At 42.2% G+C, this 24,089-nt stretch overlaps 1 protein-coding gene across 4 annotated transcripts in view; it reads left to right on the top strand.

Moving 5' to 3' along the window:
• pcnt (pericentrin) overlaps positions 1-24,089 on the top strand; it is a 37,787-nt gene that overhangs the window by 3,941 nt on the left and 9,757 nt on the right. Inside the window, exons 3-47 of one of the 4 annotated variants that reach the window (XM_041953459.1) lie at positions 209-361; positions 1,362-1,511; positions 1,635-2,557; positions 2,651-3,010; positions 3,479-3,725; positions 3,813-3,887; positions 4,179-4,595; positions 4,680-4,898; positions 5,328-5,423; positions 5,579-5,698; positions 6,126-6,381; positions 6,571-6,650; positions 6,807-7,104; positions 7,453-7,553; positions 7,740-7,851; positions 8,139-8,265; positions 8,512-8,631; positions 8,725-8,803; positions 9,048-9,152; positions 9,531-9,642; positions 9,740-9,780; positions 9,870-10,004; positions 10,093-10,327; positions 10,454-10,604; positions 11,213-11,666; positions 11,811-12,008; positions 12,154-12,225; positions 12,837-12,941; positions 13,472-13,624; positions 14,353-14,499; positions 16,507-16,667; positions 16,890-17,062; positions 17,314-17,495; positions 17,628-17,790; positions 17,989-18,231; positions 18,711-18,943; positions 19,176-19,283; positions 19,606-19,626; positions 20,013-20,249; positions 20,364-20,537; positions 20,788-20,940; positions 21,107-21,286; positions 21,391-22,416; positions 23,400-23,570; positions 23,652-23,841. In XM_041953459.1, the coding sequence (XP_041809393.1) occupies positions 209-361; positions 1,362-1,511; positions 1,635-2,557; positions 2,651-3,010; positions 3,479-3,725; positions 3,813-3,887; positions 4,179-4,595; positions 4,680-4,898; positions 5,328-5,423; positions 5,579-5,698; positions 6,126-6,381; positions 6,571-6,650; positions 6,807-7,104; positions 7,453-7,553; positions 7,740-7,851; positions 8,139-8,265; positions 8,512-8,631; positions 8,725-8,803; positions 9,048-9,152; positions 9,531-9,642; positions 9,740-9,780; positions 9,870-10,004; positions 10,093-10,327; positions 10,454-10,604; positions 11,213-11,666; positions 11,811-12,008; positions 12,154-12,225; positions 12,837-12,941; positions 13,472-13,624; positions 14,353-14,499; positions 16,507-16,667; positions 16,890-17,062; positions 17,314-17,495; positions 17,628-17,790; positions 17,989-18,231; positions 18,711-18,943; positions 19,176-19,283; positions 19,606-19,626; positions 20,013-20,249; positions 20,364-20,537; positions 20,788-20,940; positions 21,107-21,286; positions 21,391-22,416; positions 23,400-23,570; positions 23,652-23,841 (9,256 nt within the window). Of the gene's footprint in view, positions 1-208; positions 362-1,361; positions 1,512-1,634; positions 2,558-2,650; positions 3,011-3,478; positions 3,888-4,178; positions 4,596-4,679; positions 4,899-5,327; positions 5,424-5,578; positions 5,699-6,125; positions 6,382-6,570; positions 6,651-6,806; positions 7,105-7,452; positions 7,554-7,739; positions 7,852-8,138; positions 8,266-8,511; positions 8,632-8,724; positions 8,804-9,047; positions 9,153-9,530; positions 9,643-9,739; positions 9,781-9,869; positions 10,005-10,092; positions 10,328-10,453; positions 10,605-11,212; positions 11,667-11,810; positions 12,009-12,153; positions 12,226-12,836; positions 12,942-13,471; positions 13,625-14,352; positions 14,500-16,506; positions 16,668-16,889; positions 17,063-17,313; positions 17,496-17,627; positions 17,791-17,988; positions 18,232-18,710; positions 18,944-19,175; positions 19,284-19,605; positions 19,627-20,012; positions 20,250-20,363; positions 20,538-20,787; positions 20,941-21,106; positions 21,287-21,390; positions 22,417-23,399; positions 23,571-23,651; positions 23,842-24,089 lie in introns of all 4 variants that reach the window. The other 3 variants (XM_041953457.1, XM_041953460.1, XM_041953458.1) reach the window with 3 other exon arrangements.

Raw genomic sequence — 24,089 nt, 5'->3', positions numbered from 1 at the left:
TGCCCCCTGCTCGGTAAACATATATTAGAGAAATGGGTCACTAACCATCACGTTGCCTGTAGGGCATGTTGTCATAGCAACCTGGACAGGATTAACTGTGGCACTATTTACTGCCTTTTTTTAAAGGAAAAGTTCACCCACAACATTAGATGTACATACATGATGGTGGCACAAATTGTCTTAATTCTAAACCTATTTAATCCTTTAGGAACCCCAGAAGCCAGAGAAATCAGAGGTTCAACAGAACCAATTACCTCTTCCTCAGAAGGATCAGCCCCCAACCCCACAGCAAAGACTGTCCCCTGTGGCAGATTTTAGAGAAGAGGAGTTAGGTGCACTCACTGGCAAAGAGCAGCTCAAGGTATCCACAGTCAGTGATTAAGCATATCAACTGCTTCCTTTTTTAGTAGAATGATATAATTTTTCATAGTGCATGTTGAAGCATCTGACTAAAACAGTTTTTTTTCTGTGTGTCAATTCAGTAATTGTATGTCTTCTAAGTAGTTCCTTTTGGCTTTATGTGGTTGTTGCTCTTAAAGACTCAACTGTGCTTAGGTATGACTCAGTGAAACTAGAAGAAAAAGATGGGTTTAATGTCATGAATGCATACTTTGCATTATAATCCTAGGCTCTAAATTCACACAGTAGAAACTGGTCTTTAAAATGATTATATAAATCAGTGTCCCTGTTTGCATGCCATGATTCAGTGTATTTGGAATTGTTTGGTCACATGGATTAATTTGCCTTCATGCATTGTTTACTCGCACTCAAGACAATGGGAGTTTTGTAATGGTGTGTTAATTTTTGTGTCTGTGTTCTGTGTCATCTCCAAGCCATGGGGAATGTAACTCTGCCTGCTGTGTCGTCAGATCAGTGCAGCCATGCAGAAAAACATAGTTCATCTCTATTATGTATGCCTTTGTGTAGACTAATGAGTTAAAACTTGGTGTTTTTAAGGTTTGGAAATGTTGCAAAATGTAAATTTATGTTGCATAAAACTTAAGGCCTCAAATTGACTTGACTATAGTGTCACATAGTGTTTTATATGTTGCATTTTATAAGTCTAAAATATTGTGTTTTCTTTTTAATACGATAAAAATGAGGATTGTTATATTTTGTATTCTAATTGTCATTTAAAAGGTTTGGGTACTCAAGTAGCCAATGGTTTTGTCTGCTCTCTGGCTGGCCAGTGAAAAAAAGCTTGTTTCAATTAGTTAGTTTTTTATTATTTTATCTTTGAACAGCTTAAAGTTGAACTACATGCTGCTCAAAATGTGCTGCGCTTCACCTTAGAAAAGCATGTGTGATTGTGTTCATGTCTGTGTTTATGAAATTGACCCATATTTTTATAAAACTTACAGCAGCTCCAGCAGGCTGTGGAGAAGCGTAATGAGATAATTGCAAGGCTCAGCTCCAAACTGCAGGATGCCCTGGCCAGTAGAGACCAGGTACAGCTGGAGGCGCAGTCACTTGCTGGACAGATTCAGGCACTACAGAGACAACTCCAGCAGGTAAGTGCCACTTAAAACTAAATCTGTGACGGCACAGGATTATTGTTGCCTAAAAATATACACTTAACTATTCATATGCACAGCAACTGAACTTGAATATTATCTGAATTGTCTTCTACACAGACTAGTGTAGAGTTTCTACGCATCAAAAGTCAGTCAGGAGCCGAAGTCCACAATAATCAACAACAACAGCATCAACATGGCCATTGCTCCCAAGCTGCAGACATCAGTCACAAGGAGGTACCATCAGGGGAATCAGGGAGTGCAGGACCTGGCTCAGAGTCAAGTGTTGAAGGCTTTAGCACTGACAGTGAGACAGACACTATTCTGCGCAAACTGAGGGCTGAGCTTGAAGAGGAAAGGGAGAACAGTCAACGCATATGTGCTGAACTAGCGGAAGAGATAGAGAAACACCAACATGTGCTTTCTTTACTGGAGGAGGAGAAGAAAGGCAGGGAAGAAGAGGGAAAGGAAAGGGAGGCACAGCTGCAAGACCTCCAGACCAAGTTAAGCTTAGCTCAAACTCAGTGCCTTGAGATGGAGCAGTACAAAGCAGAGAAGGAGAAGCTGAACACAGAAGTGCTGGAGCTGAGGAAAATGCTTCAGGATGAAGAAAACGTAGAGAGGAGATTTAGTGAGGAGGTGGCCAGCTCTGCCTTTTGTCTCCAGAGCCTTGAGGAGGAAAGACGGAGGCAGGAGGAGGAGGTGCAGAGGCTGAAGGAGGAGCACAGAGAGGAGGTGGAGAGAGTCAGGCAGCTGTTGGTGGAGCGGGAGAAAGAACTGAAGTTTAGAGAGGAAGAGGTGATAGGACTCAAAGCCTCTAAGAATCGGCAGAACCAAGCTAAGGCTGGTTTTAGTTGTGATGAAAGGTTTAATATAGATGAAGACAATCTGGACTGTGGACCTGATCAGGACGCCATGAATGTGTCTGGGGATGTTCTGATGGAGCGTTACTTGTCTTCAGCTCCTCTTGCACACACTCAATCTTCAGTGGTCAATGAAAGCTTTGATCGTTGCAGTCAGCTGGACATCTCTGCAGACTACAGGTGAGGGAAATGCTATTTTTGCTATCTGTCTGAGTTTTTCTGTTCTATAGACTAGTTAAATCCACTAATTTGTGTCTCTGTCTCTCATCACAGTTTTGAACTGAACAGTGAAGTATTGGGCGATGAGCCTCTATTATCGATCTCAAACCGCTTCCCCGAAGAAAACGACAACCTCCACAACAGTTCTAGCCCACGCTGCTCCCCTGGCATCCCTGTGGCTGATAATTCCAACCCCCAGCCTCTATCTCAGTGGCTTCACAACTCCACTTCCAGCGAGGTGGAGATGAGTAAACTATCTGAACAGCAGTTTGAGGAGACAGACCTCGAAAAAGAACTGCTGAATCAGCAGTGCGGGGAGCTCCGTGAGGAGCTGGCTGTCAAGGACAGGGACTTGGATGTGTTAAGGGAGGAAGTTATCAAGAGTGCTGAAGAGCTGGAGGAGGCCCGTAGCAGGTACAGTAATGAAGTTAATTAGGGCATGTGGTTTGTTTTTGCAGATACATTTCTTTGCATGACCTTTTTAGCTGATTGTGTGTTTCTATTAACTATATTATACATTTCTTATTTATTGTTGCTCAGTTTACTTGCAGGATGTCTGTACTAACTTGAGTTTTGAGAGGAAATGTTTTGTCCCAAAATTTATTTTTTCTCCACAGAGTAAAAAAAAAAAAGAAAAAAGAATTGTTTTGTTAAAACGTACAGTGCATTAAGTAAATTACCACTGTTTTCACTAACTAGCTTCCCCTGAATTATTTTGTTGACGTTATCTTAAAATTAATGTTAAAGCTTTTGGATAGAGTTAATTTTGTTAATCTACTAGTGTTAGATCATGTAAAATATATAAAAAATATAGTAAGTGACCCTATGTTTTCACTGCTTGATCAAAGCTATTCTTTTTTAAAACTATCTTTGTATGTTCAGGTGGGCCCAAGTCACAGACGAGCTCAGGCAGGCTCTCTGGGAACTTGAAGAGGAGAAGGAAAAGAGGAGAGATGTTGTGGAGGAGATGAACTTGAAAGCCCATGAACTAGACAACCTGAAGAACAAACTCAGTGCCTTAATGGAAGAAAGAGGAAAAGAGAATGCAGTGCTGCTGGTGGGAAAGGAAGCTGCTGAAACCTGCCTGCTGGTCCCGTCTCCCTCGCCGTCAGAGGAAGGAGATAAACTGGTAGGGGAGCTCAAAAATGAGAGTGAGAAGGAGGCTGCACTGCCATCTCATCAAACACAACATGAGCTGCTGCTATTGTCTCTGCAGGAGATAAAGCAGGCTTCACAGTCTGCCAAACAGAGCCCAGAGCTGAGTGATGACAACCAGCTGCAAACACTGCAGGTATACCAGTATAATTGGGTTTGACTTAGTATCTTAATAAGAATGTAAACACACTAGTCTCTGCATGCAGTTTTTGTTTATTTTTTGTTATTTGGGGGAGTTCAGGTGTTTTTCTTTTTTCTTTTAACCCAACTCGATTTAAATGGATGGAAATGGTAATATACAGTTATAGCAGCAGTTATATAATGTATTCGTGCCAAAGGCTTCAAAAGGAAGAGGCAGTGAATTGATACGAAAAATGAGTGTAATGTTCGAAAAGCTAAAGGAATTTCCTTTCCTTCCCTTCTCAAGGCTCACTGTGAACTTCTCGTGTCGGAGCTTGAGGAGACAAAAATGACGCATAAAACCACGGCAGCCCTGCTAGGTCAAAGGACTATGGAGCTGGATGAAACACTAAAGGAGCTTAAAATTACTCGTGCACAGGTCTTGAATGTTCAAACAGAGGTGGAAAGATTGCAGGAAGAGCTGGAGAAGAGCCAGAGCAGTCTGGACAGTGCTGAAAAAGAGAGGAATGAACTGGAATCTCAGGCTGTCTGTTTGAGACAAAACCTGGCCAACCTGGAGGAGGCCCAAGGCCAGGCAGTGCAGGAGAGGGAGGAGCACAGGAGAAAAGAAGAGGAGATGGATGAGCAGATTAGAAAAATGGAACAAGTCCTAGAGGAGGAACTGGAGCAGTTTGAGAACGTGCTAAAAGACAAGGATTTTGAGGTAAGATATATAGTGTAATAGCAGCTTATTTATTTAATTACTACTGTGAAGAGATTAACATAATGCACAAAATTATTTTTACAGTTGGCTGAAGAGAAGGAGAAATGGGAGGAAGAGAGACAGGAGAAGGAGAAGGAGCTCCTTGATGTGAGGCATCACCTGGAGGAGCAGAGGAGGGAGAGGGAGGAGGAGGTGAAGGCTCTCCTGGAGAAGCAGGCCGTGGCTGTTGAGGAGGCTACAGAAAGGCTCGAGTCATCTCACCAACAGGAGATAAAAGACCTGATGGAGAAACAACAACAAGAGGTGGGATTATGCTATTAATTTTGCAGGTTTATGATGGCATTCGTCTGTATGAGCTTCATGTAAATGTTTTGATTTAAAACTCTCAGGACCCAAATTTGCTTTATTTCAGTTGTTTGTGTTTTATATATTTCTGTATATTACATGCAGTGTAACATGTGTTACTACGTGGTGCTGAAACCTACATTGACTACATTTGTTTTGTTTTTTTGCATCTTAAGAAAGCTATTTTCTCATGAGCTGCCACACTAACTGGAGGAAAAAATGTTTTTAATATATATATTTTATTTAATACAGATCCAGATGCAGATTTAATACTTGTCAGCATTATTGAAATGAAAAATAAGAGGACTATGCAGCATTTGTGTTATCTTTGAAAGAGTGCCTTCTAGTCTTGGAATTTCCTTTATGTTTATCTGCATAAATTCACAGGTTTCTGAGTTGAACACTCACCTGGAGTCAGAACTGCTGAAGCGGCAGGTCATCTTGGAGGAAGAACAGAAGAGACAGATCAGCCTAATCAAACAGGTATTAAAATCAATCAATCAATCAAGTCTGAATAATTGTGAGCAAGCACTTCACTCCCAGTACGACATGCTACAGCTGAAACTCCTGTCTCTAAGTGATGTCCCTTTTTGCATTATTTTTCAGCTTGTCATGTCTCTTGTTCTTTCTTCCCCCAGGTCACTGAACGGGAGCATGAGAGGGTGGTTTCAGAGTTGACTGCGAAACACAGTGAGGAGCTTATTCTGCTGAGGGAGAGCATGGAGGCTGCCCACCAGGCTGAACTGCAGCAGGACCAGGTATACTTCATGTGTTTACAGAATGAGGACATCCTCAGCCACGGCATGCTGCAAAATATCACTTCTATCCATTCTTTGTTCGTCCTTTACATAATTATTTGATAGTCAGCTATGTTCACTTGTACTCCTTAGTACTTAATAGTGGTATTTTGTAACTTAAGAGATTTAGCAATTATTCTACTTTGCACCAGTTATAAATAGGTACAGAGAATAACAGTGTCAGTAAGTGACTAAAATGTAAATATAAATCAAATCAAAATTTATTTCTAAAGCACATTTAAAAACAACCACAGTTGACCAAAGTGCTGTACATGATAAAAGGGCATGACTTAAAACAAATAAAACACAATATAAGACCGATGCAGCCACTACAAGACTCAGGAAAAGCTCTGACGCAAACTGCACCTTATGCTTTAATTTCCTTCAGATCCAGAGGATCAGCGAGCTTGAAGCCTTGCGTGTGAGCCTGACCAGCGTCCACATGTCCCAGCTGGAGCACTCCCAGGTAAACTTGCAGCAGGAGCAGGAGTCCGCTCTCACCAAGGTCCAGGCCTCCCTGAGGGAGACATTTTCCCAGGAAAGTGCACTTCTGCAGGCCCGGCATCAGTTCGAACTGGATCAGATCAGACAGCAGAACCACGAGCAGCAGGAGAGACTGCATGAGCTGCACCGACAAGACATGAGTGAGTGGTTTTCTTTTGTTCCTTCTGTGTTCTGTGTCTACTCAACATGTTAGCCATTACGGATGTGGGTGAGTCACCCTCATTCTTCAGAAACTTGTTCAGAATAAAGTAGAACACAACGACAGATGTAACCTTCAGCTTGTCTGATGTGGGTGAATCTTTTCATGCGTTTTTTATCTGTATGTTCAGACGATTTGAAGCAGCAGTGGGAGACTTCTGTTGCTCAGCAGAGAGCTGCCATGGAGGAAGAGCATTCCAAAAAGATACAGGTAAAGCTTCTTAAAACATGTTATACAAATGTTGAAAGGCGAATTGAAGCTGTGTAAACATCTGCACTGCCATTGCATGGAATATTTTGGAAGTTATGCCATATTTTAGTCTTTTGTATTATATATTTCAATTCATATTGGTCCTTTTTTCCTCAGGCTCTAAGGTCACTGTGGGATAAGGAAGCTGAGAGCACCCAGTCAAACCTTCGGACAGCTCTCTCAGAGACCCAGAACAGCCTTACTGCCGCCCAAATAGAACTCTCCAGCACACAGGCCTCCCTATCCCAGACCCATAAAGCTCTTACTGATGTCCAGGCCACTCTGTCCCAGACCCATTCAGAGCTACAGGAGTCACAGGCTGAGCTGGAGGAACTCCAGACCTCCAGTAAGGAGCAGAGCCAGAAACTAGTGGAGGAGCTGAAACAAGCCCGGGCTGACAGAGATGCTGCTGTCTGTAAGTTGTCATCCTTCGACAATCTTTCCAGCCTCCCCTCCTCACTCAGTGCATACTTTACTTTACCACTAAGGCTGCACAATCCTCTAAGTGAATTATTTTAATAGTTAAAATTAATCTGTATCTTCCATGTCTAAATAGAACTATAAATACAAGAAACAATCATGCTGACTTGCTGATAGCAGTCGAGATTTTGAAGACTACCTAATTTCTGTCTGCCAATAGTAGAGCTATTAGAATTATGCTCATTTCCAACTCATGGCCACTGAGTTGCTTGTTATTCAATGTATTTTTGTTCTAGTTTATGTAACTTGTTGCTTTGCTCACTCTGTTGTAAATGCTGCTTAGGTGCTAAGGAGGAGTTGATTTCCAGTCACAAGGCAGTGCTGCAGGAGAAAGAGCAGCAAGCACTCCATCTAGAGGAGAAGGAACAGCAACTGCAGCAAGTGGTGAGTTCACTCAATCACATTAACATGTAGATAAATTGGTCTTTAATTATTTCAGTACACAGGCCCTTGCATTGATTAGCAGAACTTAATTTCTTTTTGTGTTGTCATTTTAAAGACATTTCAGCTAACAGCAGTATATAAAACAATAGAAAACTTACAACACAGTTTTTCCTCTCCGTCAACCAGATTTTGCAGCTACAGGAGGAGAAGACCCTGCTAAAACAGAGCTCAGAACAAGAAGTAGGTCAGCTGTGGACCCAGCTGGAAAGCATGAGGACTAGTCGCCAAGAGTTGGGAGGTGAGATTGATTCACCAGCCTTGAGCTTGACGGTTCTGTATATTCATTTACTGCATTTACTTTGATACTCACAGTAAAGATATTCAAAATTAAATTGATTCAATCAAAATTAAACAAATATAAGTTGTATAAAACTTAATTAACAATGACTGTTGTCTGTGGTGTGACATGACACAGAAGAGACGAAAAAAAAGCTTGAAAAACTGCACTCCCCCTGCGTGTGTGTATTTCCAGTTACTGTGTTCTTACCTTTTTCTGTCTCTGTTGTCAACCATATTTTCCTACAGAGCTGAAGGAGCAGCTGCTCGCTCGCTCATCTCGTGTTGACGACATTGAGCGCCTAAAGGCAGAGTTTAATGATCAAAAGCGGGAAATCAAAGAGCAGAATGAGGCTGAGCTGGAAAGCCTGAGGAGGTATGAGTGCACAAACAACCACGTAGGCACAGATACACACAGTCTTGATGCATGTATTCTCACAAAAGTTTTAACCTCCATTGTTTGTCCTTGCATAGTTATTCAAACTCTGGTTGTTTGTCACTGATTTGGTTTGCATGGCATGCGTTGTATTGGCCACAGTCTACAATTGCCCGTTATGTCACATTTCCTCTTCCTACCCTTTTACTGAACCCGTGCAAATCATACTTGCCTTACCTCCTTTAGGTATTTTGAGCAGCGATTGCGGGTAACAGAGGAGAACTACAGAGAGGAAATTGCTCTGCTCCAGCTGAGGCTGGTGGAAGGTGCCTTGGAAGAATCTGTGCTTAAAACTGCAGATGAGAGGTATGCCTGTAGGTCTATATGTAAGACTAGATACACATAATGCAAACTTGGATAAAAATCATTTACTGTCAGTGCCTTTGGTCTCTGTTTCAGTTTCATATCCCAAAGCCAAGCTGAAGAGGAAGAAGATCACATGCTTTCTGATACTGACCTCAAACTTGAGAAACCCAAGGTGAGCACATATTATGTAAGGAAATTAAGTGTCTAAGACATTTTGAACTCCTGCTGTCAGGACATAATTCTGTGGTATGGATTGCTTTTGGAATTTGCAGTGTCAAATTTGCACAATAAAATTTTGATGTCTGCTGGTCAGGTTTAACAAAACAGTGGAGTAAATTTTTCCTGCATATTTCGCTTCATTAGTTTTGTGATCTCGATCACAAGGTATTTTAAGCATAATGTTATGTACTATACAGGAAGTGCTTGACAGTTTGGGCCTTCAGCTGGAGGAGAAACACATATTGGAGCTTGCCAATCTGCGATCTTCTATGGCTCTTTCCTTTAAGGAAGAGCTACAACAGGTCAGACACAAACTCAGATCTTCAATCTTTAATGCCTCTATTTCCACAAAAATAGAATAAGTGGTGAGTATCAGGGAGGTTCTTGGCACACAGTGTGAACTACTTCATAAGGCAAAATAGTTGTAGATCAAATCCTCCTCTATCACCTTCGAACAGCTGGCCAATCACAGCATAAGGAGGGTGTGAATACTGAATTGTCTGTTTTAGAAAGTTAAAGAAATTGCTGAACACAACCCCCCCGTCCAATGCATCGGCAGAAAGATGTGGCTGGAGGGGGTCTCAGAAGCAATTTGACCATCCGACAAGCAGTTCTCAATGGAGTATATGGCACTTTTATGTCCCCATTTAGTTTCTTTTATATCATTACCTGTGCATTAGGTACACTCTGACCTCACTGACCACTACTATGAAGAGCTGCAGGAGATGAAGACTCGCCATGCACTGGAGCTGGAGCAACTCAAAGCCAAACTTTCTGACCGTCACTTACAAGGTACTTCGCAGATACGTAATATAAAATGCAAACGTATGCCATTTGGCTTTGAGAAGTTGCTAAAGTTAAATAACTCCTCAAATGTTCTTTTTGACAGATCTTACCAAAGTTCATTTGGAGGCCGCAAGGCAGGTTGAGGTGAGAAAAGATTAGATAATCTATATGACAAATTACACACTGAGTTTATGGAGTGAAATGTAATGCAAGATTATGGTCGTTTTTATTAGGCTGAGGTGGAACAGAGGATGTGGTGTCACACTGAGGAGCTGCAGAAAAGGGTGACCATCATCCACACTCTGGAAAACAGACTGGCTGCCTTGAGTAACCAACACGATGCAGAAATGCACAGAAACACACAAAGGGTAAAAATGTACTAATAGTTAAACAGTAACACAGATTTGTCAAACCATGTTTCTTACAAGTTCCTGCCAACTCCCACTGTTAAAACAGGAGTTTGCTGGGGAGCTCAGTCCTCCTGAAGCTCTTAAACAGGAGAGGGAACAAGTGCAGGATGAGATGAAGAGGCTGAGAGAGGAGCTCCAAGAGAAGAATGAAGCTGAGCTCTGTGCCCTGAAGTCAGACCTTGACAGAGACATGGAGAAGGAGAGGATACACCTTGAAAAGGAACTTCATGAGGAGAAGGAGAAGTTGAAGTCTCTGCAGGCTGCACTGGACAACGATGAGAGTAAGATAAGACTTCATGAATTGTCAGTAGAATTATTGCTTCCAGTCAGATGGGAAGTTTTTGGAGTGGAAAGCATTCAAGTAGTGGTCCTCCAACAGCTCGTAACATGTTGGGTTTGTCTTTTAGGCCCACAGGTCCTATTAGTGAAGCAGAGACTGGAGGCCCAGTATGGCAGTGAGCTGCAAAGGGCAAAGAGCTGCATGGCAACAGAAATCAAGGAGCTTACTGCTGTCCTCCAGGAGCAGGGTGAGGAGCAGCTATGCCAAGCTCAAGAGAGGTGAGCTATATCGAGGCTCAAAATTCTTCAGGGGATGTGTCCACCACAAGTGTTAATTTCTAGCTGAAAATGCTATCTGCTCTTATGAAAATGCCCAGCAGGGAGCACTCTGGTGATGCAACATTGTTTCAGCTGCAATGCTTTGGTTGCCATGATACGGAATATCTGCGGAAGTAAAAGTTAATTTATGTGTTGCAAGTACCTCATTTTGCTCATTTTGATTATAGCTTGAGGTCAGTGGTTTGTCAGGGTTTACATCCTGATACATAAGTCACGTTGAATTATATTTTGTTTTGGTTTTATGGATGGCTTTCAAAAACAAAACATACACCTGAAGAGGTGCAGATGGGCAATAGGGCTGTGACTACAGATTATTTTCATTGTTGAATTAATGTGTTTAATTTAAAAATCTATTTCTTTTGATGTCTATTATATACAAATGTCAAAATAAACCATCATATTGGTTGTTTTTGTTCAGCTGCAGTGCTGGCATCATGGTTTTCCTCAAATCATAACAAAGACACCTCCACTTTCATCTTGAGGACCCTTTAAAATGCTTTGTTTTTAACAATTGGGATACCTTTTGCCTTTCTTGCCTATGTGTTCAGGTTCCAGAAGGAAAAAGCGATGTTGGAGCAGAGTTTGGCCCAAAAATATGAAATCTCCATGGCGGAGCTAAAGAACAAACATCAAACTGAACTGGAACATGAGAGAGCAACACTACTGAACAAACACTCCCAAGAGATGGACACGCTCAGTGCCAAACACAAAGCACAGCTAGATTCACTCAGTGCCAGTCACAGGGATCAGCTTGCAGCTATGACCGTTGAGCTTGAATCCAAACACAACGCTGAGCTTGTTGCCTTGGAAGCGGCCCTGAATTCCAAACAAAAGGCAGACCTTGAAAGTCTGGAGGTCGTCTTTCAGGAGACCAATCAGGCTCAACTGGAAGCTTTGGAAGCCGAGTTAGCTCGCAAGCACCAGGAAGACCGGGATGAACTGGAAAAGAGGATGCTGGGTAATATGGATACTCTGGAGGCCACATACCTGAAGGAAGTGCAAGTAAGAAGTTACATTTCTTAAAGTAAAACATAATGTTAAGCTTCATGTTAGCAATGTTTGAAATTCTTCAGAAGTGCACAACACTTCAGTTGTTTAGGGTTCCTCTGTAAGTACTTCTGAATGCCATCATACTTTCAATCTCAGACACTGCGTGATGAAATGGTGCAACTTGAAGAGAGGCATCGTCAAGACCTGAGTCGCCAGAAGTCTGAGCATAAGCAGAATATAGAGCGCTACACCGCAGAGCAGCTGTCCATCAGGGAGGATCTGAGGAAAGAGCTGGCTCAGGTGCACATAGAGAAGTTTAGTGCCATGGCAGCAGAGCTCAGCCACGTTCACAAGGTGAGAAAATGAAGATGGTTGGCTCACATCTGGTATACAGTCATCAAATTATCTTCAGTCAATAAGAAAAAGTACAGGTAATTGACAACTTTTGATGTAAAATTCTCTGAAATAAATGTTTTTTTTCCATGATTTGTTTTCACAGACTGAGCTGGCTGCTCAAAAAGAGGCCTTAGATACTGAACACTGCAGAGCACTGGAGACCCTGAAGAAGCAGGTACACAGTCATTGCTAGATTAATTTGGTTTTCTTATACACTGGATATAATTTAAGTGCAATATCAGCACATGTAATTGCAGGGCATAGTAATCTGAAGTCTGACATAAATGGAAAACATTATTTTCAGTGGCAAAAATTAAATGTCTTTACATTCAATATGTAAAACAGTGGTCCCACTGATTGAGAGTATATTTGTGGTGGTGGTCTGCATATGAGTGTTGGATTTTTCTGATTTTTGTGTCAGTTTGATAAAGTACCTAAAAGTGGTGGGTATTTAATTCACTGGATTTATGAAAAACACTGTCTGGTTATTGTATCTGTAGGTTGTTTTTCAATTGCCTTTCTAGAAATGTGTCATCATATGTATTGTTAGGGCAATATAAAAAGATATCACAATACATTCCAATTATGTTACATGACATTATAGCCCATCTGTGAGAGGATTTTATCCATATTACAAACCCCTATGCTGGCGTTAATACATTTAATAAATCAATTTCCTCAAATGCCTTTGACAGTGAATCTTTGAGGTAAGTAGTTTTGATGTTGTTTAAGTGATCAGCTGATCATCAGGTGATTTCTTTGCACCCTGTGTGTTCTCGTTCTCAGGTGTTAGAACTAGAGCAACAACACAGTGCTGCTCTTCAGGAGCTCTCACATACCTACACTGCTGAACAAGAGCAACTCATTGAACAGCACCAACTCCAGCTACAGGTGTGTCAAGCGTGTGTGTGTGTGTGAGAGAGAGAACTTGTCTTTTACAGGGTGAATTAACGTCTAATGCTCTGCCTTGCGAGTTGTTTTTAGTGTTATTCAGTAGTGTTATTGTCTGTATGGCTCTTACAGGCCATTAGAGAAGGGGATTACACAGAGTTATTGTTCATCCTTTATAATGGGGTATTTGTGTGTAGAGGCACAGAGTATTTGGATTTTTTCTGTAAAGCACTATGAATGTGACCATTTGACCAACTGAATATTGTGGTATTACGCAAATACATTGTCCTACATTGAGACTCAAGTCCACCAAAATTAAAACACATCACACAGCTCTTCTCCAGCACGCCATGCTTTATTCACCAAACATTTTCAACTGTCTTGCCTTCATCAAGCTGGTGGATGAGGATGTTTCAGGTTTCCTTGTATACAGTACATTGATATGTTAGGCGGGATAGCCATTAATGTTGTGCAACATGTGCTTTCTTTTGGGTGGAATTGAACAAATATGTGTCATGTTTCTGCTTTAGGAGTTGAGGGGTGTCTCTGCACGAGAATTGGAGGCGTGTCGCAGGGAGCTTGAGGAGGAGTCATCAAGGCAACGTCAGCACTTCCTAGAAGAGGTGGAGCTCCTCAAAGTCCAATCAGAGGAGAGACTGCAGGACAAGATTAATCAACAGAAGGTAGAAGAAGATGCTTAGGAGTGATGTGGAAAAGGATGACAGTGTGGATTGCTTTGAGGCATCCTTTTGCTAAAGATCTTTAATAGTCATACACAAGTAAGGCAGCCATGTTGCCTCCATGTAATCATTCTTATATGTGGAAAATATGATAATGATCTTTCCCAGTTTATTTTAAGTTGTGTTTTTATTTGACTCTTAGTGCCTGTTTGAACATCATTATGTAATAGCTGTGGATTATTGAGAGCTGTAGTGTGTTTGTGTGTGTGTGTTGTGGCATTGCCCTCTCTAAGCTCCAGCTGCACCAGTTTGTTCCTAGGGATAGCTCTTTCTCTTGGATTCTGTCCCACTGGGAATTATTCAAACCCAGTTTCCACATAATCCCACCATCATGTATGGAGAAGTGTTCTTGTCCGTCTGTCTCTCTGTTCTCTGAATCTGCTGGACTGTGCATGTGTCTGTGTTGCTCCCATCTGAACGGTGGCTAAATGGATGGATCTAAGCTTTTTATCCTCTGATGCAGAAGGTTTTAAGGCTGAAGGTACTTTTTTTCCAGACATTTGGCATTTGACCATCTGAAATGTGCAAGCCAGTAGTCGGCATAAGCCAGTGAGACGTGGTCAGAGATCTCTTCAGTTGAGGAACAAATAAAGCTACACTGTGCTGCAGCTTTTTAAGATGGCGAACTACATCTTTAAATCGATTTACCAACATCACTGCTTTCTTTGAAGACGGAGTTTGAAGAGCAGAAGCGGGCGGAGCTTGAGGAGTTGAGGCGGAGCTTCACATCTGAACAGGAGGAGACGGAGCGGAGCTACACTGGAAAAATGAGCCAGCTCACTGCCCAGCTTCAGCAGCTAGACGCTGTGGTGGCCCAGGTACTAGACACACACACACACACAAAAAACACACACACACACACAAAAAAAAATCCCCACCTTGTCTAGTGTTTTTTACAGGTTTTACGTTATTATGTTCAAGTGCAATTGAAAAGGTATGAGAAAAATGCATTGTGTCATGGGTGCTGTGGTTCAAAATCAATGAGATGAATGAGAAGTTATAGTGACTTACAGTAAACACTGAAGGCCAGGTGAAAATACTTGTTCTGGGAATTAAGAGTAAGGGAAAATTATTGTCATGGCATAGCATCCATAGGCTAGGCTTCCCTTGCATAGGATTACATCTTGTTAAAGAAATTAACATATCAATGAATGACCACACTAATCTGGTGTATGTTTGGTCATGGTCTCTTGGTTGAAGCACGTGGTAGAACCAAAGTAAAAAAATGATTAATCTATAAGTCAATAGACAGAAAAATGATCAGCAACTGGTTTGATAAGTGGTTAATTTTTTTCAGTGATTTTTCTAGTAAAAGTGCTGAAAATTCCCTCATTTCAGCTTCACAGTTGTGGACATGTTCTACTTTTCTTCTTCTTATGTAAAATAAACCAGTTATCTTGCAGTTTTGGACTTGTGATCTGACAAAAATGACAAGTGAAGATGTCACACTGGGCTTCAGGCAATTGTGATGTTCATTTTTAACCCTGTATGACATTTTTGTAGACAAAGATTAATTACAGGCAATAACTGGCAGATTAATGATCATGTAATTATACAGACTTCAAATGCCAGAATAGTCTATAAACTCTAATGCATAGCAACATGGATTCAATCACATTTCTGTCTTTTTCTATTCATTTTTGTGTGCTCCAGTGACTTCTAGAACAGGCAGAATATAATCAAAGTTTCAATTTGTCGGTTGGTTGTTGTGGAGATGTGACATGTACTGAAACTTAACCGTTTATTATTCCCTATGTTACTAACAAGGTAGTCACACAATACCCCCTAAAGATTACATTTCTGTTTCCAAAAAACAGTTTTTGAATGCAATGGACTCACTTCCTAAATAAATGTTTAATTTTTGTTTCTTCTTCTTGTAATTCTGTAAATCTGACCTATATCTTGTAGGCAAAAGCTGCATAAAAGTGCCTAATATATAGATACATTTGTTTCCATGACACCTGCCCCACTTGCTAGTGAGTTATTAACACACACACACACACACACACACACACCCATGAGGTTAGCAAAGAGAAGCTTAAGAGAGGTGGGGAGGGTGCTGTTGTCACGGCAACAGCATTGTTTTGTAGAGGCAGGTGGCTGCATCAGATGTGTTTGATGGGATGGAAGCGGGAGGGAGAGGGAAAAAAAGAGGGAAGACGTGGTGAAAGGACAGGCAGAAAATGAAAGGGGTCGAGGAACGAAAGGTAAGAAAAATTACTGGAGCAATGGAAGAAAACTCTTGTAAAGACTCTTCTGACAGAAAGTGCAGCAGTGACTCTCGTTGGCTTGCCTCAATCCCACACTGACTTGGCAGTTAACTGCAGTACCTCTGCCAAGGGTGCGTGATGATTACAGTCAGAATGTGTGTGTATTTATGCTTCAGGCTGCATTTCTTGTCTTGTAGTGGTATATAATATGTATTGAATGTATTTTGTGTAATGATACTGGTTGTCATCTTTTGATAAGGTGGATTGGTTTTGCTTTCTTTTTGAATGCGCAACATGTCTTCTGCTTTTGTCAAGCTCTTGGCACTGATGGGATGTTGATGGCCTTGCGATTCTGTTGTTTCTCTTGTGACCGATGTGATGCTTTTTGATCAAACAAAATGAGCTGGCAGAGAGGTGTTCATTTAATGAATTATGTTTTAAATTTCTTGGCATAATTAGGCTTACATCTGTTGTTTCTACTCTCTCTGGCACTTAGTTGCTCACATTGGTACTTTTTAAAGGTGTCATAGCACAGGTGGGAGAAAGGCAGTTAATAGATTTATTAAAGTGTTGGGTGAATGAACAGGCTGTCTCTTTGTCTGTTTTTTTTTCCAGCTGCAAGCAGAGGTTGGATGTCTGCAGGGAGAGTTGAAGGGGAAGCGTGCAGAGATGGAGACTTTGGACACTCTCCTCCAACGAAGGGAGCGAGAGAGTCAGGAGGGAGGCAACCTTCTAAAGATGCTCACTGATGACTTAAACATGGCTAAAGATGAAAAGTAAGTGAGTCTTTATGGTGAGATATTAACACTTGCTGTCAGTCACAGCTAGTAACCTGGAAATTTTCTTGTTTCTGAACTTCCGTTTTGACTTAAATGTAAAAAAAAAAAAAAAAAAAAAAAAGGGACACCAGTGTGTTAAATGTAGCAAATAATTAGTCTCCTAACATAGTCATGTACTTTGCTTGGCATATGAATCTATGATGTGCCTTTTTTCCCCAGACGTAAACTTGACCAGGCCAATGAAAAGCTGAGGAAGGTGTTGATTGAGATGGTTCGCAGCACCATTGCAACCGAGGAGCTGATTGGACAAAAGATCAGTGCCAGAGCCAAAACATCTGAGCAGGCTACACTGCAGAGGAGCTCACCAGGGAACAAAGATACACAAGAATCAGGTCTGTTGGCGTCAGATTCATCATGAAGTTGCAGGGCCTGTTATGTTATGCTTTGCAGCGCACCAATATTTCTTTTAGCTCAGTCTCAACCCTGATTCCAAAACAAAGTTGGAATGCTGTGTATAATGCGAATAAAAACAGAATTTAATCATTTGCCAATGAACTGTGTTTACCAAACAGTTTTATGAGGGTTTTACAATTAAAATATTTGCATCAATGCGACAATTAATTTTGACTTGTTCTTTTCGTAGGTATTTCAGTGGCAGACTTTTCTTCAGATGACCTGGAGCTGACCCATCTGCTCTGTGAGAGCCTGCTGGTTTCAGAGACTCAGATCAATCCTGGGGGAGAAGAAGCAGCTCTGAGTGCCTGCAGCAGACTGCGTCAAACTGTTGACACACTGCTTGAGCTGCTCAGCCAAGCCAACACACAGGTAAAGGTGGAATGTATAGACCTACTGATATCTCAACAATCCACACAAAAACCTTGTTTTGAATTGCTCTTTTCCGTTTTTTTAGTATTGTTAGCTGTCTAATAATCAAGGGTTTTCTCGATTTTTCTCCAGCTGGAGCAGACTCATGATGTCCACCTTTCTCTGGAGAGAAAGTTCTCTCAGGGCAAAGAAGACTCCGCCCATCTCCTTGAGCAGCACAAGCTTCTATTGGAGCAGCTCGATCAGGAGGCAAAGCTGAAGAGTCGGCTCCAGCTGGAGCTCCACAAGGCAGAGGGTGAGTGCTGTATCCTCGCTTGCTCTGCTTCACTTAACTCATGCTGCTAAGTTACAACAGTTAATCCACTGACTGTTAACAGGCCTTACTCCTGTGCCTCTGCTCCAATTTCACCACTTATACTGAAGTTTAAACAGAATTCAGCTATTTATGATGCTGAGCATGAGAATCACATTAAACTTTTTGACTTGCGTTCAGGCCTTCTGGATGGCTATGTGGCTGAGAAGGCTGTCCTAGAGGAGTCCCTACAGCAGAAGGAGGCACAAGAGGAGAGGCTAGTGGAGGAGCTGGAGAACCTGAGGGTGAAGCTGCACCAGATGCAGGGACTTACCACAGAGCTGGAGAGCCTCAGACTGAAGCATCAGGAGCTCAGTGAGGAGCACACACTTCTCCTGCGTCAGAAGGAGCATCTCTCCTCTGGCCTCGGAGAGAGGGAGAAGGGTGAGTGAAGCACGCACAAAATCATGTCTCTGTCTGCATAAAATGTTATATGACCTCTTTAGTGATCTTGACCGCACACTTATGTAATGTCTGTGCTCAGATGTGTCTTCTCTCCGTAGGCCATCGGCTCAATTTAGATCCCGATGCAGGTTTGTGGGTCAGAGTGGCGTATGAGTGTGTGATCAGGGGGTGGGGATGAATATGCAGTATATTTGCTGTGCCGTGTGACATTGCTGTTTGTAACACTACCATTACAGTAGTTTGTAGCAAAGCGTCTTGGAGTGCTGTGTCTTTTTACCTCTTGAACACATGTTCTAGTTCAGAGCTGCTAAAGAGAATGAATTTAGTGCCTTTTCAGGAAGAAAGGGACAGTATGTACATATTTAACTCCTCTTTTATGTTTTGCCTACTTCTTGAAATTATTCTGTGTATGTGTTTACATAGCAACAATTGCTCTAACCTTCCTCTTCCTTTTCAAGCTCTCCTGGAAGAGACTGAGCGTTTGGCCCAGGATAGGCTGGACTTGCAGCGGCAGGCAGAGAAGGACCACAGCTCTCTGTCCCTGCGCCTCAGGGCCCTGGAGAGAGAGCTAGACGAGCAGGAAACAAAAGGCCTGGAGACAGAGCAGCACCACAAGACCAACACTGAAGACCTCAACCAGCAGATCCAAGCCCTAGAGAAACAGCTGAAACACAACAGGCAGTTTATAGAAGTGAGTTTTTAGGCCTCTGCACTTCTTTACAAATTAAAATAATCTGGAAGGTTAAAATCTTCCCTTATTTAATGTGAAGTTTAATTATTCATAAATCTGCTCTCTTTTGTATGGTCTTGCATTGTCACTGAACTTTGTTTCTAGTCCTATTTGACAGTGTCGCAGGCAATTTCTAATATTGCTGCTTAATGCAGTGGACAGTCCTTCACATAAGTTGTTCATTTGCATATAGGAGCAGGCTGTGGAGCGTGAACACGAGAGAGACGAGTTCCAGCAGGAGATCCGAAGGCTGGAGGCGCAACTCAGACAGACAGCCAGTGTGGACAACAAAGGACACAGGGTGAGAACCGTTCATTTGATAGGAAGTATATGCATCTAATAAGATAATGTTTGTCAACAAGACAATATCGTACAAAATGCTCTGTTTCTAGATAAAAATAATAAAAGTGGCTTGCATTTGCAGTGTGTGTGTGTGTGTGTGTGTGTGTGTGCTTTTAATGTTTTTTTTTTAGTCTAATGCACTGCTGATGGGATTATGAACCATTTAACTTAAGTGTATTAAGTAGTACTCACAGAGGTTGAAGTGATGAATGCATTGTTTGTTTGCCAATGAGCCTGACTTTTACTGTGTGTTTATCCCTGTGCCGAATGGATTGCTGTAGTTTGAGGACTTGGTACTGCAGGTATGAAATCTAGCTGTAGCATACTTCTAGTAGCTCCTCTGACTCTTTGCATGGTGTGTATCATACTTCATTATTTCTTTGCAATCATCCATAGATTAACTCTCCGTCTTCATACATGCTTGTCAGAAGTTCTACATTTATTCCCATTTCATTGTCCATTTGCTAATATTAATTTGCTTCTGTTTCGCACTTCATTTGTCTTTCACCTACACGTCACTGCTGTCTGGAATGGCTTAATCTTCAGTGTTCAGTACCAATGGTTGCAGACCTGGAATGGCTTATTTATTTACAAATCATGTAGTTTTCCATTCGCAAATCCCTTTCTGCTTGCCTAAAACTCTAGAAACTTGTTATCACAAAATGTTGTCCCCTCCATGTCTCTGCAGGTGGAGAGTCTACAAACTATCATCAAAGACAAGACAGAGGACCATTCCTGCTTGCTGGCAGCCAATCAGCAAGCCAAGCGCGACCTCGCAGAATGCAATGAGGAGATAGACAAGCTAGCCGGACGAATCAGGGAGCTCGAGCAAGCACTGCTCAACAGCGCTGAGAGTAATCGATCTCTCAGTCAACTGGAACAAGAGCTCCACAGAGCAAAGTTGAGAGAGCAGGAGCTCACACAAGTAAGAGAATGCAGACTTAACACCATCCTGAATATAAACTTGAAGTCACTCTTAACACTAATGTGTACATCTCTGTGTTCTTTTTCTCATAAATGTGCTCTTTTTTTTCGTCAGGATAAGCAGGCACTGGAGCAGCAGCAGCTGACTAACAGGCTCCAGATCTCCGCCCTGCAGTCCAAACTGGATGAGACAAGGCACTGTTATCATGACAACGTGCGTGACCCCACTCAGGAGCTTAGGGATGCCCTGGATACTGCTCAGCAGAGCCTACACAGCAAAGAGCAAGAGGTCCGTGTGATTTTATTGCAAAGCTGGTATATGGTTGGTCAGATGATTTGGGCTGGTAGTTGTTGGTTGATGCATTTGGCTGCAGTGCCATCTTTGTGTAAAAATGTGTAGAACTATGCAGACTTGATCCACCTTTTTATCCAGGGGGACTAGAAACCTCTGAAAGTTCAGTACAGAAAACTATGGTGCAATTATAGAACTATAACTGTATTTTATGTCTTGATTTAATAAGTAATTCTATGTGTTTTAGGTCGAAATCCTACATGGCCAATTGGACAATGTGCAGAGGGACTTGAGTATCAAAGAGGTTGAACTAAAACACCTCACACTTCAGCTGGAGCTACTGACCAATCAGAATTCAACTCATGTTAACGAGCTCCAAGACCAAATTGCTGCCCTGAAGGTAAGTGCTACTTTCTCGATAGTATATATGCAAATTGATTGTTTACATTCTTTTTGCCTAATCCCAAAAGGTCTTCATACTCATATTATATTGATTTTGCTTTGTATATTAATTCTCTCATTGAAGTCAACTTTGAAATTAAGTTGGTATGTACTCTTGCTTTCAGGAGAATGTGGCAGCTCTCACCATACTCAAGGAGGACAAAGAGGAGCAAAGTGAGGTGGAGGATCCAGAGGATGAGACCCTCCCCTCAGCATTACTCCAGGAGAAAAATCAGGAGATCGACCACCTCAACAATGAGATCCAAAGACTGGAACACGAGTTGGAGAACACCAAGGACAACAAGGTCAGAATAAGCACACGCAGAATACGTGCAGACACTGTTTAAGTGCCCGTTGTGATAAAAAATGTAACTGTGTAATAAATTGTTTTAATCTTTCTGACATAAAGGTTTTGGAGGCTGAGCTTGAGGATGTACGCTCACAGGTGGAACACCTTCAGTCTGAAATCATGAGAGTGCGTGAGGACAAACAAGAAGAAGAGGAGCGCCTTCATGAGGTCATCAGCACACTGCAGGCAGAACTCGCCACATTAGGCCCCAACCTGCATGAAGTGAGCGACTCTCAGGATGGCGACAGCATCAATCCCTCGCCAGCTCCCAGCCCCGAACCTCATCACTATACCATCCAGGAACAAGAGAGGGGGGGAGGACCGAACAGCCTGAAGCAAGAGCTCAGTTTGACGCATTCCGCCGCATCTCGTTCCCTTCGATCACATCTCAAGGCCCTTCAGAGTCAGCTGGAGATCGCGGTGGCAGAGAAAGAAGGACTAGAGCGATTACTGCTCACCCAGGAGGAAGAGTACAGAGGTCACGGGGAGGAGTTTGGAAAGAGACTAAAAGCTGAGAGGGAGAGGGCGGATGAACTCCAAGGTCTCCTCATCAACAAAGAAACTGAGCTGGAGGAGGTCAACGCACAGATAGAAGATGAGAGGGAGAAGAGGAAACTATCTGAAGAGGAGAGGGACAGTTGCAAAGTTCAAGCTGAAGAGATGAGCACCCTGCATGAGAAGAACACCCACCTCAGCTCTCTGATTATGGAACTCCAAAAGAAAGAACAGGAGAGCGTGAGCGAGATCCAGAGTCTAAGAACAAAGGAGCAGGAGATGAAAATGGAAATGGAAGTACTCAGAGAAACCAGTCTCACTCTTGAGAGACAAGTCCAGGAGGTGAGAGCTGAGGTGGCAGACATGGAGGAGCTGGTTGCTGAGGAAAGGACAAAGATTAAAACCCTTGAGACTGTGAAGGGAGAGCTCTCTGCTGAACGTGAGGCGCTAAGGAGGAGGGAGGGGAAGCTCCAGGAGGAAATTGAAAGGCTCAGGCAGGAAGTGATATCAATGAGAGCCTGTATCCAGGACCTGACGATTCAGCTCAATGAGAGGGAAAGCAATCAAGAAGAGGCTCAAAAGGAAGTGCTGGTGAGTGTCAGCTGCAAGGTTCAGTACTGTCACAACACTGTTCACTGTACTCTGTTCAGTGTTAAAAACACAGTATAATTCTACACAGGATTGCAACCTGCTGTCGCTTCCAAATTGAATTAGAACACTTAAGGGAATAAATATCTAGAAAATTACCACATCTAAGTTTCAGATTAATTGCCTAGAGTTTGATGGTTGGAACTGACTTGGCCTTAATGTGGTCAGAAGATCATGCAGATGTGTTGGGTCTGTGTTTTCCCTGAACAAATAATTCAAATAACATTGATAAACCTGCTTCAACATGCCCCCTGCCCAGACAGGAAATACTTTGCTGCAGCTTTTTTGCTAGCGTACAGCTGTGCTAACGACTGCAGGCAAGACCACATCTGTTTATAGTTAACTGCCGTAACACGTCATCGCAGCGTCGATCCCGAGACGGCAGAATCTTACTAACACGCAGAGGAAGTGACATTAAAATGAGGAAGCAGGAGGAAAATCTTTGTTAGCTGTTGTTTTTAAAGCTCTGATGGACTTTCTTTTTCATTTCTTTACATCTAATCTTGGCAGGATGTGGTAAGAAGAAGTTGTGGTTGTTTAAAAAAGCGTGGAGTCTGTAATGCATGTTGAGCTGCTGCGTATCCCTGCAGTCTCATCTGTTTTTGACAAGTTCAGAGTTGTTTTTAGCAAATGTAGACATTGTTATAGTGTACTAAAGAGGTATTTAGCAGTAGACATAGAAAACTGAATCAAATATAAAACATAGCATGTACATGTGGTACTCATTAAATTGCTGCTTATATTGCAAACCAGGAATCTGTTGTAGCTCTTGTGTAAAGGATAGTTGATGTTTTTTTTCCAGGAAAAACTGAAAACTAAATAAAGTTAAAATACGGCATGTGGATGCAGGGTCCCGTGAATGCTAGTCTAAGAAAGGCACTATGTTGATGCTAGCTGCTTATATGAATTGTTTCGCTTCTTCTCAGACCCATGCTGAGGCGACCCTGGCTAAAGCAGATGCTGCCTTGAGACATAAGGAGGCTGAGCTTGTCATACTGAGGGCAGAGCACCAGGGTTTAAGGGCGGAGCTGACTGCCGTGAAACAGGGTCTGACTACCAGTACAGAAAGAGCTGAGAAACTACACGAGGAAGGACAGGTGGGAACATATATGATAACCGAGTAGAATATCATATAAGTTGCATTGGATAGTCACTTATTTATATCCCTCATTCCTCAGACCAAAGACCGAGCCCTAGTTAACCTGGAGACTGATAACCAGCGGCTGAAGGCGGAACTTCGAGGTCTACAAGAAGACCTGGCAGTGCAGGAAGAGGAACTGGCATACCAGCAAAGAGAACTACAGCAACTCAGACAACACTGTCACCAACAGGACACACATACTCACCAACACGGAAACCCACAGAAAGGTGAGTCCTTAATGATGCTTCAAAAATACCCTCTGCTGTTATATTTTCAGATTCTGTTCAGTCCTGTGGCACATTAATGCCAATGACACCAGCGTAATTAAGTTTATTTGAGCTATCAGCTATTTGTCTCTCTCTGTTTTTGTTAGGCTAGGAATGTGGTGTGGTTTGATAACTGATTTCAGGAAAATTTCATCCCAAACTATTTTCGTACTTCTGTTTCCAGCTTATGACATGTGAAATGTACAGCT

This window comes from Chelmon rostratus, chromosome 15 (assembly GCF_017976325.1).
Source record: "Chelmon rostratus isolate fCheRos1 chromosome 15, fCheRos1.pri, whole genome shotgun sequence".
NCBI classification, from domain to species: Eukaryota; Metazoa; Chordata; class Actinopteri; order Chaetodontiformes; family Chaetodontidae; genus Chelmon; species Chelmon rostratus.
Note: the sequence above shows the minus strand (reverse complement) of the source record. Positions and strands in the feature narration are given on the sequence as shown.